General features: G+C 39.9%; 1 protein-coding gene across 1 annotated transcript; it reads right to left on the minus strand.

The window, feature by feature from the left end:
• Positions 1-5,449: 5,449 nt before the first annotated feature.
• LOC106081480 (opsin Rh6) lies at positions 5,450-11,454 on the minus strand. The gene is made up of 3 exons (XM_013243463.2): positions 10,559-11,454; positions 5,983-6,263; positions 5,450-5,903 (listed from the first exon to the last, which is right to left on the minus strand). The coding sequence occupies exons 1-3, from the start codon at positions 11,264-11,266 to the stop codon at positions 5,783-5,785; spliced, it is 1,110 nt and encodes a 369-aa protein (XP_013098917.2). The 5' UTR covers positions 11,267-11,454; the 3' UTR covers positions 5,450-5,782.
• Positions 11,455-13,709: the final 2,255 nt, after the last annotated feature.

Raw genomic sequence — 13,709 nt, forward strand, 5'->3', positions numbered from 1 at the left:
AAGTATGTCGAGGGGCTTAACTTAACTCACTGTACCAAATTTTGGCGACATCTGACAATAAATACACCTTTTACAGCCCCAAGAGATCGGTCTATATGGCAGCTATATCCATATCTGGACCGATCTGAGCCATATTGAAGGAGGATATCGAAAAGCCTAAGACATGTAACTGTCCCAAATTTCGGCGACATCCGACAATAATTGCGTCTTTTATGGACCCAAATCCTTGTATCGAGAGATTGGTCTACATGCCAGCTATATCCAAATCTGAACCGATCTGAGCCAAATTGAAGAAGAATGTTGAAGGGCATAACTAAACTCACTGTCCCAAATTTCGCCGATATCGGATAATAAATGCACCTGTATGGGCCCAAGACCTTAAATCGAGAGATCGGTTTATATGTGCCATATTACAGAAGTATATCGAGGGGCTTAACTTAATATGACAGCTATATCCAAATCTGAACTGATCTGAGCCAAATTGAAGAAGGATGTCGAAAGGCCTAACACAACTCTCTGTTCCAAATTTTGGCGAAATTGGACAATAAATGCGCCTTTTATGGGCCTAAGACCCTAAATCGGAGGATCGGTCTATATGGGGGCTATATCAAGATATAGTCCGATATAGCCCATCTTCGAACTTAACCTGCTTATAGACAAAAAAAGAATCTGTGCAAAATTTCAGCTCAATATCTCTATTTTTGAAGACTGTGGCGTGACATGTCTAGATCGTCTTAGATTTTTACGCTGATCAAGAATATATATACTTTATAGGGTCGGAAATGGATATTTCGATATGTTGCAAACGGAATGACAAAATGAATATACCCCCATCCTTCGGTGGTGGGTATAAAAATATAAAAGTCGAATATCCCCGAAACCAGTGGTGATATCATAGACCTCAAGGGGACTTTTTGTAGGAAATTTGAGCACTATCGAAATTGAAAATCGGATTACAAAATGTTCCCGGACAACCTAGGGCCTTGAAATTTTGCACCCGATCTCGCTAACACCTCAGCCATTCTAAAAGAGAGATATATCAGCCCATTGTCACACTGCATATTTTTTACTAGTTTTTTCGATTTTCTCCTACTGTGCGACGATTTAAAAAAGCCACATTTACTATCCGATTTGGCTGAAATTTGGGACAGTGAGTTGTATAAGGCCTTTCGACTTCCTTCGTTAATTTGACCCAGATCGGTTCAGATTTGGATATAGCTGTCATTAGACCGATCTCCCGGTTTAGGGTCTTAGGCCCACAAAAGCCACATTTATTATCCGATTTTGATGAAATTCCGGACAGTGAGTTGTGTTAGGCCCTTCGACATCTTTCTTCAATTTGGTCCAGATCGGTTCAGATTTGGATATAGCTGCCATATAGACCGATTTCTTGATTTATGGTTTCGGACCCATAAAATGCTCATTTATTGTCCGATGTCGCCGAAATTTGGGACAGCGAGTTAAGTTAAGCTCCTTGACATACTTCTGCAATATCGCACAGATCGGTCCAGATTTGAATATAGCTGCCATATAGACCGATCTCTCGATTTAAGGTTTTGGGACCATAAAAGAGGCATTTATTGTCCGATTTCGCCGAAATTTGGGACATTGCTTTGTGTTAGGCTCTTCGACATTTTTGTGCAACTTGGCCCAAATCGGTCCAGATTTGGATATAGCTGCCAGGTAGACCGATATCTCGATTTAAAGTCTTGGCCCGATTAAAGGCGCATTTATAATCCGATTTCACTGAAATTTGACACAGTAACTTATGTTAGGCTTTTCGACATCCGTGTCGTATATAGTTCAGATCGGTTTATTTTTAGATATAGCTAGTGTACTTATTAGTATATGGTCCAAATCGGAACTTATTTTGATATAACTGATATGGGACATAAGGTATGAAATTTTCACCGAATTTTGATGAAAGATGGTTTACATATATACCCGAGGTGGTGGGTATCCAAAGTTCGGCCCGGCCGAACTTACCGCCTTTTTACTTGTTTTTTGCAATTTTGACCAAGACGTCTAAAGTCATCTCCTGATTCTTCAACCCCACCTTCAGCTTCAATTTGTTGAATTCGCAACTCTATTAGACTTGTTGAGGCCTGCGGACAGCTGGATTTTAGGAGTTTATTACGAATGCTTCATGTCTTCGGTGGCCATTGTCTCATCCAATCTACCAATTTTCCAGTCGGTGGTTGAAAGATTGAGATTACAGTCCCTTAGTCTCCCAAGTTTGGATTCAGGATCTGAGCGATTCCTTGGTATCCAAAAGTGTATCATTGATCGAAAACTTCTTCTCCCTTGTCGACAACTACCATCAACAAGCTGTCCTTAGCGAAAATATTAAAGGTTCTTGGACCCATTTTGCTATTATTATCTTTAGTTCTCTGCGGTCAGCCAAAAGGCAGTCAGCCAAAAGGCTGCATGGGATGCCCTCCAGATCCCATGCAGCCTTTCGGCTGACTGCGGTGCCGTTTCCGAGTCTAGACGTGTAGCATTTGGCGTAGCCTGTGCTGCGAACCTCCGGTCCAAATAAGGGAGCCTTTATCGTTAAGAGTTTTCGGATCATTTGCACCAAGTCTATCAATAAACTTTAGAGCGATGGGCCTTTCATTGTCCCAACCTCTTCAAGAGCGTATTGGTATGCCGCAAAGGCTTAAAAAAGGTTTGGTCTTGTCCTTAAGACTTAAACTAGGTGTCTTCGTCAAAAACCCATGGAGCTTGACGCAGCCGCTCCACCAGTCGAGGTCTCTATAGTAGACAACATGTAACGGTCTAATACCACCTCGCGGGCTCTAGATCTGCCGCTCCACTGGAAACAAATGCAGATCATCAAACCCCTAATGGATAACACTAACGTAGTTATTCTGGAGTGACTTAAAATTTTTTCGCAAATAACTAACCATTATGAGATGCAGAAAATTCTTGCGGGGCGAAATTGCAAAACGTCCGCTCCACTCAACGCTTTAAACAAGCGTAAGTGTACTTTGCTTATAAAATTTCAGCCTAAGGGACTAAGAATAAGGCTTCTTGGGGCTCAAAAAGTCAAATCTAGGGATAGGTTTATGTGGGGGTGTTGAGATTATATCAATATATAGAACGATTCTGATTATACTTGGCATGGATGTTGAAAGTCAAAAGAAAAGTCTTTGAGTAAAAAAACTAAGACCTCTAGGAGCTCAAGAAGTCAAAACTAGGGATGGGTTTATATGGAGGCTTTATGCAAATCTGAACCGATATGACCCATTTGCAATCCCCAACTATCTACTTCAATAAGAAGTATCTGTGAAAAATTTCGTTCGACCGCTATCGTGATTTCGTCAGAAGGGTGGAACACGATAAATATCTTCTTATATATAAAATTCAATTCGTGTTTGTATGTTTGTTTGTTTGATTGTAGGTTTGTTTGTTTGTTCCGTATAGACTCAAAAACGGCTGAACCGATTTCCTTGAAATTTTCACAGATTGTGTAGATTGGTCTGGAAGAAAACATAGGCTATATAATTGTTTGATATCGGGAGGGGAGCGGACCCTACCCCTTACCCCAAAAGTACTAACCAAAAATAAAAGTGGACCGATCGGGACAATATGGGATTCAAATGAAAGGTATTCAAGAGTAGAGCACGAATTTCATAATAAAAGTTGGGTCCAAGTACCTGGGGGCCGCCCTAGCCCCAAATCCCCTTAAAATAGGTTTATTTGACGATCATGACAATATGGGACTCAAATGAGAGGTATTCGGGAGTAGATTATGAATATGGTCAGGAACTAGGAATAGGCTTTATAAATTATTGATAACGGAAGGGGGCGGACCCTCCACCGTTACCCCAAAAAGACCACCCAAAATCCACCACCGGATAAATGGGACTCGGTTTGTTTGTGCGGAATAGACTGAAAACGGCAGAACCGATTTTCTCGAAATTTTCCCATATTGTGTAGGTTGGTCTGGAAGGAAACATAGGCTATATAATTTGTCGGTATCGGAAGGGGGACGGACCCTCCCCCTTATGCCAAAAACACAACCCAAAATCAAAAGTAGAGAGTAGAATACGATTATGGCATTAAAATTTGAGTCTTAGCACCCATCGGGCCGCCCCAACCCCAAAACTCCCCCAAACAGACTATTGGACGTTCATTTCAATATGGGGCTCAAATGAAAGGTATTCGGGAGTAGATTTCGAATCCGGAGGAGGTCGCCTACCCCCAAATACCCCCAAATGGGCATATTAGACGACCATGGTTATATGGGACTCAAATGAAAGGTATTAGGGAGTAGATTACGAATAAGACATTAAAATTTGCGTTCAAGTTTAGGTGGGGCTTTTCTTCCTAAGGATACGTAAAATGACCCATTATGACAATATGAGACTCAAATGAGAGGTATTTGAGAGTAGAAAACGAATTTGATATCCAATTTTGGAGCCCCCTAAACTGAACATCATTTTCGTTGGGAATAAAGAACGAATTTGATATCCATATTTGAGTCGTAATGTCTGAGGTGCCATCACCTTAGGGTTATGTTCTACCTAATGAGAACATTACCCTAAGAAAGAACATTACCACCAGGAACCGGCAAATTCTCACATCAATGAGTGGCAAATTCTCACACATCAATGAGTGCTTTCCGATTTAAGCTTAAACTCAATGATAAGGGGCCTTTTTTTAAGACGAGTCCGAATGGCGTCCCGCAGTGCGACACCTCTTTGGGAAAATTTTTTAAATAACCATGCACGGCATTGTACCTCGCAAATGTCGCCAACATTAAGAGAGGATAAGCAACCCTTTGTCCGATGTTCTCGCCAGGATTCGAACGCGTTCAGCGTCATAGGCTACAGTGCCACGAATTCGATATCCGCATTCAGGGCGAAGTGATCCCAGACTAAAAAGATATTAGAGAGATAAAGATGGCGCATCGAAGCGGGCCAGGTTCGGCTAATTATATAAATTTTATGGGGTCGCAGATCAATATTTCGAGGTGTTACAAACGGAGTTTAATGCTGTTTAGATCTATTGTCGTTGAATAATGCCACTATGTCTTTAACTTTTAAGACCGATTCTGTTTGGTTCCTTACAGTAAGGTGTGTTTGGCACAGTAAGTTGTGTTTGTTTCCTCGACATACGCGGCTGCTACGGTTCAAACCGGTCCATATTCAATATATAACTTGGGCCCATAAGAGACGCATTTATTATCCCATTTTGCTAAAATCCGGCACAGTTTTTGGTTTTGCCTCAATGATAAAGATCATTCTGAACGGTTCTTAAATACCTCACAAAAGTCGCAACCATGAACCACTGCATACATTTTATTTGTGATAATTTCGTCAGAATCCGAACCCAAACATTCAAATGCGAAAATACTATCATCTGCGCCACTCTTACCACCACCATTGTTAAAAACTTGTCAATCAAACAATCTTTTTTTTATGATTTTGTATCAATTGCAGTTTTGGTTTATTTTTGTACTTTTTTTTTAATTGCAAGTTTAATTTTTTTATATATATTTTTATAAAATTTTTTTCGTTGAATTGTTTTTGTTGCCATAGGAATGAAACCGTTTACAAAAGCTTATCGTCGTCATCGCCAGAGTCTTTCGCCGTTTCTCATCATGAAGATATACCACAGAATTTGTTTGAATAAAAATTATATGCTTAGATTAAATATAAATCGACAGTATATAAAATCATAGTCCTTCAGAAAATATGAACTTTTCTTTATCTTTGTGTACTTATAACCAACTTTGCCCTTAGTAGCTATTACAACTTGTTCGGTTGCGGAAAAATTATGCTGCTGATTCGCTGATCTCCGCTGTGGCTTGAGTTCGCACTTCTGCCGCGACATCATCTTTGGCACAAGCCAAGCATGGGAGTTTCTCCTTCAAAACTTGTTTATATTTGGGATGACTGTCACACAAGGTGGGATGAAAAGTTTAATTAATGTTAAGTATTCATGGAACCCTATCACATTGTCATATATACTTACCTCAAGCCGTAGACAATTGGATTGCACACCGCATTGGCTTTGGCGAACACTGACCCGCAAATGGTACTCAGAGGAGACAAATGCATTGACTCAAAGATGCCTGCGTAATTGATAATCGTGTATGGCGTCCAGGCCAAAAACCATAAGGATATGGTGACCAAAGCCACTTTAGCTAATTTGATTTCCACTGATTTGTTGTTGTCGGCATCGCTATGCCTCAGGGAAGCCACATTCATCTTCTTCGCCTGTTCACGCATTGCTTTTTCGTGAATTCGAACGGCCTGAAATGAAAAATGAAGCCAACGAATAACACACAAAATGTTAAGAGGGTAGCAGAAACTTGTTATAGGAAGTAATATAAACACAAAATATCAATAAGACGAAAAAATATTTTACCGTCACTTATCTTTAGCAATGCTTACAACCCGCATATCATATAATCCATAATTTAATGTTTCATCGAAATTGAAAGCTAATTAATATTTTAAGAGCAAATGCAAATTTGCCCATGAACATACCATTTAGGAACAGGCCCCCTGAGGGATCAAAACTAAAATCAGGGAACCAATTTATTTGTCACAGAGGCAAACTTCTCACATATCAATGAGTGCAGTCTGATACAAGTTTAAGCTCAATGACAAGGGGCCTCCTTTTTATAGCCGAGTCCGAACGGAGTGCCGCAGTGCGACACCTCTTTAAAGAGAGGTTTTACTTGGCATAGTGCCTCAAAAATGTTGCCTGCTTAGGAGGAGAAAACCACTGCTAAAAATGTTTTCTGATGGTCTTGCCAGGATTCGAACCCAGGCGTTCAGCGTCATAGGCGGACATGCTAACTTCTGTGCTACGGTGGCCTCCATGGCAGCTATATCTAAAGTCTGATCTGAACCATATGCTGGTGGGATGACGGAAGGCTTAATACAAGTTACTGTGTCAAACTCCAGCGAAATCGGGTAATAAATGCAGCTTTTATGGGCTTAAGACTTCTAAACGGCAGATCGGTCTATATGGCAGCTATATCTGAATAAAGACCGATCTGGATCATATATGAGACGGATATCGGGAGCCTCTAATCAACTCACTGTTTCAAATTTAAGCGAAATTGGTTATTAATTGCTGCTTTAATGGGCCTTAGACCCAAAATCAGCAGATCGGTCTATATGACAGCTATATCTAAATAAGGTCCAAATAAATGGGAGCTATATCTAAATCTGAACCGATTTCGATCAAATTTTATGGATATTGTGGAAGTCGTCGAGGAAAGCGTTGGGAAGATTGGTCAATAAATGCGCTTACGGTGGGTCTAGGAGTGAAAATCGGGCGATATATATATATGAGAGCTATATCTAAATCTGAACTGATTTCTGTGAAATACAGCAGTAATATCGAGAGTTATAAGAAAATCCTTCCTGCCAAATTTCGAGAGAATCAGTTAACAAATGACCATTTTATTGCTGTATTACTGCAAATCGGAACATATATATGAGAGCTATATCCAACTCTGAACCGATTTCTATAAAATTCACCAGTATCATTGATAGTCATAAGAAAATCCTTCCTGCCAAATTTCGAGAGAATCGGTTAACAAATGACCATTTTATAGCTGTATTATTACAAATCGGACGAAACTATATATGGGAGCTATATCCAAATCTGAACCGATTTCTATGAAATTCACCAGTAATATAGAAAGTCATAAGAGAATCCTTCCTGCCAAATTTCGAGAGAATCGGTTAACAAATGACTCTTTCATTGCTGTATTTCTGCAAATCGGACGAACATATATATGGGAGCTTTATCCAAATCTGAACCGATTTTTTTCCAATTTCAATAGGCTTCGTCTCTATGCCGAAAAACTTTTCCATACCAAATTTGAAGACGATTGGATAAAAATTGCGACCTGTAGTTTGTACACAAATTAACATGGACAGACAGACGGACATAGCTAAATCGAATCAGAAAGTGATTCTGAGTCGATCGGTATACTTATCTATGGGTCTATCTCTCTTCCATTTGGGAGTTACAAACTAATGCACTAAGTTATAATACCCTGTACCACAGTAGCGGTGTAGGGTATAAAAATAATAAGTATGGCCCGATATGGGCCGTATTCAATGTGAATATCGGAGCTCCTAGTACAACTTCAGCGAAATCTGATTAAAAAATTGCGGCTTTTACGGGCTTATGACCTTTAATTGTCTGGTCGGTCTATATGGCAAAATATCTCAACTTTGAAATACTGTAGCGTGATTACAACTGACAGACAAACGGAAGGACAGACAGACATACGGACATCGTTAAATCGTCTTAGAATTTATGATGATCAGAAATATATATAAAGGGTGATTTTTTAGCTATTATTTTTTTGGCAACATTAGTTTAAACAACTCACGTACGTTTCGCATTTACTTTCACTGTTAAACATCTTCAGTTTAGTCTGTAATTTAACCATGAATCTGCTTACAAACAAACAACGCTTGCAAATTATTAAATTTTATTGTCAAAATGCGTGTTTTGTTAAAAAAGTTCATCGCGCGCTTCTTCCATTTTAACGACGAAGCTTATCTTTAGTTCAATGGGCATGTAAATAAGCGGAATGGTCGATTTTGGAGTGAACATCAGTCAGAAGCATTGCAAGAGCTATCAATGCATCCAGAAAAAGTAACAGTTTTGTGTGGTTTATGGGCTGGTGGCATAATTGGACCGTACTTCTTCAAAGATGATGCGAATCGTAACGTAACTGTGAATGGTGAGCGAAATGGCCCATTTACAATACCAACCGACCTACACTAATAAGAAGTATTTGTGCAAAATTTCAAGCGGCTAGCTTTACTCCTTCGGAAGATAGCGTGCTTTCGACAGATAGACGGACGGACGGACATGGCTAGATCGACATAAAATGTCGCGACGATCGAGAATGTATATACTTTATGGGGTCTCAGATGAATATTTCGAGTAGTTACAAACAGAATGACGAAATTAGTATACCCCCATCTTATGGTGGAGGGTATAAAAATATGCCGTTTGAGAACGGATAGAGTTACTCTATGAAATTTAAAATGGTAAGAGCTGAGCTTAGATCTGCTGAACTTACCGAGATCGTGTACAAAATGTCAAGGCTCTATGTGGTCCGGGCGCCTCTTGGCAGGGCTTTAAATTGGATTTTTCGGTATTTCGAAAAAGTGTGCGGGCTGCCAAATTTTTTTTTGTGGTCCAATTTCCAAAATTCTTTTTTATACCCTCCACCATAGGATGGGGGGTATACTAATTTCGTCATTCTGTTTGTAACTACTCGAAATATTCGTCTGAGACCCCATAAAGTATATACATTCTTGATCGTCGCGACATTTTATGTCGATCTAGCCATGTCCGTTCGTCTGTCCGTCCGTCCGTCTGTCTGTCGAAGGCACGCTATCTTCCGAAGGAGTAAAGCTAGCCGCTTGAAATTTTGCCCAAATACTTCTTATTAGTGTAGGTCAGTTGGTATTGTAAATGGGCCATATCGGTCCATGTTTTGATATAGCTGCCATATAAACTTGAGCCTCTAGAGTGCGCAATTTTTATCTGATTGGAATGAAATTTTGCACGACGTGTTTTGTTATGATATCCAAAAATTGTGCCAAGTATGGTTTAAGTCGGTTCATAACCTGATATAGCTGCCATATAAACCGATCTTGGGTCTTGACTTCTTTAGCCTCTAGCGGGCGCAATTCTTATCCTATTTAAATGAATTTTTGAACGTAGTATTTTGTTATAATACCCAACAACTGTGCGAAGTATGGTTGAAATCGGTTAATAACCTGATATAGCTGTCATATAAACCGATCCGGAATTTTGACTTCTTGAGCCTCTAGAGGCCGCAATTATTATCCGATTTGCCTGAAATTTTGTACGACGGATCCTCTCATGACCATCAACATACGTGTTTATTATGATCTGAATCGGTTTATAGCCCGATACAGCTCCCACATAAATCCATCTCTCTATTTTACTTCTTGAGCCCCCAAAGGGCGCAATTCTTATTCGAATTGGCTGACATTTTACACAGGTCTCCAACATATAACTTAATTGTGATCCAAACCGGACCATATCTTGATATCGCTCTAATAGCAGATCAAATCATTTCTTATATCCTTTTTTGCCTAAGAAGAGATGACGGGAAAAAACTCGACAAATGCGATCCATGGTGGAGGGTATATAAGATTCGGCCCGGCCGAACTTTGCGCGCTTTTACTTGTTTATATTCTACTAATAATTTTTATTTTTTGAAATTTCGGCCAAGACTGGCATTTTTTATTGCGATTCACTAAGAGCATTTGTAGTTTGGTTTTCATTTTGATGCATAATTAGGGTTGTTGACAAAATTCACAATGACTTTTCTGCAGTAGCGTCAACATCCGATAATTCAGTTAAAAGCTAAACAGAAGGAAAATTAATTTGTTTTTAAATTGGAAAACCCCACTTTTTCTAAAAACGTAAAACCCAGATCCCTATTTGTGCTAATTTTTATACTCCATATGTCCCCAAGCAATTATGAGCTAACTCGCTCCTATCCTATCCTAGCAGCATTCCCACTTACCTTCAATATGTGCCAATATGAGAAGATGATTGTCGTCAGAGGTGTCAGATACACCCACACCGAATACACAACAATGTACGAACGATTGTACCAATCTTTGGCAAAGTAATCCGTGCCGCATGCAGTCATATTTCCCTCAGGTACATAACGATTCCATCCAATCATGGGGAAAATAGCCCACAGCATGCAAACACCCCAAATGAACATGAGTCGGAAAACTGCTGCAATTATGGTCAAAGGTTTCCGTGCGATACCCTTAACAATGACACAGTAACGATCGTAGGCAATCAGTGTCATGGACCAAATCGAGACACAACCGAAGAGTGAACCGCAAAGACCGTATAATTCGCACCAAAAGGGTCCCATAATCCAAGTGCCATAGAAGCCATTAAGTACAACCGGTGGAAACATGGTGAACATCATCATAAAGTCGGAAAAGGCCAAGTTGACCACAAACATGTTGGAGGGTGTTCTCAACGGTTTGGCAGAGGTGAAAATGTAGATGACCACAAAGTTACCGGCTAAAGACATAATGCCCAAAATGGTGATGATGAAGCCAATGATGCCGAACCACATGGGTTCCATGGGCGGCCATTGATACCAATATGGGTCCACCATGTGCGCAATGTCGGCAGGTACACTTTCGGCCAAACTAATATTGGATCTTCCACGCAAATGTGCGAACATAGGTTGGTTTAGGGATATCATTTTGGCCCTCAAAACACAGTACCAATTTGGGAAGGTCCTTTGATGTTTTTAGTATCCGTTTGTTTGTATTGGCCTTTGTAATGTTGTCTTATTTCCATAGTTTTGTTATCCTTGTTCGTGCGGCTCACGTCCACGTGGGCGTTTCCTTTTCCGTTCACAATTCGTTAGAATCCCGTTTGCGAGTAGTTAAGACCGACAACTGTTGTCCTAGCTTCCTACAATGCTTTCTTTTATAGTTGGTCACAGAAGTGCCTCAAAACGTTCGAAGTGACAAAATTTCTTAATTGCCTCCTAATCCAATTAAGTAACCACTTAAAACTGCACACAGGCATGTTGCCATTCAATTGCTTTCACTATTTTGTTGTGGTCTTAGTCTACGCACTATATGTAGTCCATTTGAATTGCTCGGATTAGTCTTGGGTCACCTGCAAGTGAACAGAACGTGTCTTAAGGTTTCCAGACATGATTGTTTTTGGCAAAAGTCAAGGACAACATGAAAATGTTTGGTTTTGAGTTTTTTTTTTAATTTTGCAAATTAAGTCATTGCTCTTTTTGATTATCCCATGTAGTAACATTTCCACTTGAATAGTTACTGTTGTTGAGGTCAAGGTACTAATTTTGAGCTCTAGTATACCTTGGCGACCTTATGCCAAATATTACAATGTCCTTGATAGTAATTAAAAAAAAAGAAATGGGACAATGATTTAGTGTGTTACAGTGTTTTGGAATTATGAGGTTAGCTTATGGCAACAGTCTGCAATCAAATTCACCCGAAAGATTTAAATGATGATGTCACAAAATGAGATTTACCGCCAAACCATTTGAGAAGTATACAAATCTAAATGAACTTTATTTTCAACTTTTGTCGCCAGCATTTTCACTAAAACTATTGAAGGAGCTAGAAAAAGCTAACCAAACGTTGAGTAGAATATGAAATAAATTAATTTATGACTAAATTTGTCAAATAGGACTTAACATCGGGCGAGACTTGATTATTTTTATACCCTCCACCATAAGATGGGGGTATACTAATTTCGTCATTCTGTTTGTAACTACTCGAAATATTCGTCTGAGACCCCATAAAGTATATATATTCTTGATCGTCGTGAAATTTTATGTCGATCTAGCTATGTCCGTCCGTCTGTCCGTCCGTCCGTCCGTCTGTCTGTCGAAAGCACGCTAACTTCCGAAGGAGTAAAGCTAGCCGCTTGAAATTTTGCACAAATACTTCTTATTAGTGTAGGTCGGTTGGTATTGTAAATGGGCCATATCGGTCCATGTTTTGATATAGCTGCCATATAAACCGATCTTGGGTCTTGACTTCTTGAGCCTCTAGAGTGCGCAATTCTTATCCGATTGGAATGGAATTTTGCACGACGTGTTTTGTTACGATATCCAACAACTGTGCCAAGTATGGTTCAAATCGGTCCATAACCTGATATAGCTGCCATATAAACCGATCTTGGGTCTTGACTTCTTGAGCCTCTAGAGCCTCTAGAGTGCGCAATTCTTATCCGAATGGAATGGAATTTCGCACGACGTGTTTTGTTATGACACCCAACGACTATGCCAAGTATGGTTTAAATCGGTTCATAACCTTATATAGCTGCCATATAAACCGATCTTGGGTCTTGACTTCTTGAGCCTCTAGAGGGCACAATTCTTATCCGATTTGAATGCAATTTTGCACGAGGTATTTCGTTATGATATTAAACAACTGTGCCAAGTATGGTTGAAATCGGTCCATAACCTGATATAGCTGTCATATAAACAGATCTGGGGATTTGACTTCTTGAGCTTCTAGAGGGCGCAATTCCTATCCGATTTGGCTAAAATTTTGCATGACGTATTTTATTTTTACTTTCAACAACTGTGTCAAATAAGGTTCAAATCGGTTCATAACCTGATATAGCTGCCATATAAACCGATCTGGGATCTTGACTTCATGACCCCTAGAGGTCGCAATTATTATCCGATATGCCTGAAATTTTGTACGACGGATCCTCTCATGACCATCAACAAACGTGTTTATTATGGTCTGAATCGGTCTATAGCCCGATACAGATCTCATATAAATCGTTTTCTCTATTTTACTTCGTGAGCCCCAATGGCCGCAATTCTTATACGTGGAGCGTGGAGCGGAGCGGAGCAGGCCTGTTTATGCTACAGTGGGCGACATTTTTTGAACCCAGTGCGGAGCGGGAGAGAAGCGGTTTCCAATCTCAAACCCCGCTTCGCTACGACAAAATAAAAATCTTTAAAATGCACATCTTTATGCCCACCAACATTAGGAAAATTGTGTCTGAGCCGGATATCCTTTAGGCGATAAGAAGTTTCGACACCTTTAAGTCGCCAGCCCCTGAGAATGTATCACAGGTTGAATTACAAGATGTGTTTTATAGACTGGTTCCCTGGCTTAGGGAGATATACTCTGCTTGTACCA

Source organism: Stomoxys calcitrans, chromosome 2 (genome assembly GCF_963082655.1).
Source record: "Stomoxys calcitrans chromosome 2, idStoCalc2.1, whole genome shotgun sequence".
Taxonomy (NCBI): domain Eukaryota; kingdom Metazoa; phylum Arthropoda; class Insecta; order Diptera; family Muscidae; genus Stomoxys; species Stomoxys calcitrans.

Coding starts and splice junctions, on each gene's coding strand:
- LOC106081480 (XM_013243463.2), bottom strand. CDS start 11,266: ATGATATCCCTAAACCAACCTATGTTCGCACATTTGCGTGGAAGATCC. Junction 6,264..10,558: donor CATATTGGCACATATTGAAG/GTAAGTGGGAAT, acceptor TTTTCATTTCAG/GCCGTTCGAATTCACGAAAA. Junction 5,904..5,982: donor CCAATTGTCTACGGCTTGAG/GTAAGTATATAT, acceptor CTTGTGTGACAG/TCATCCCAAATATAAACAAG.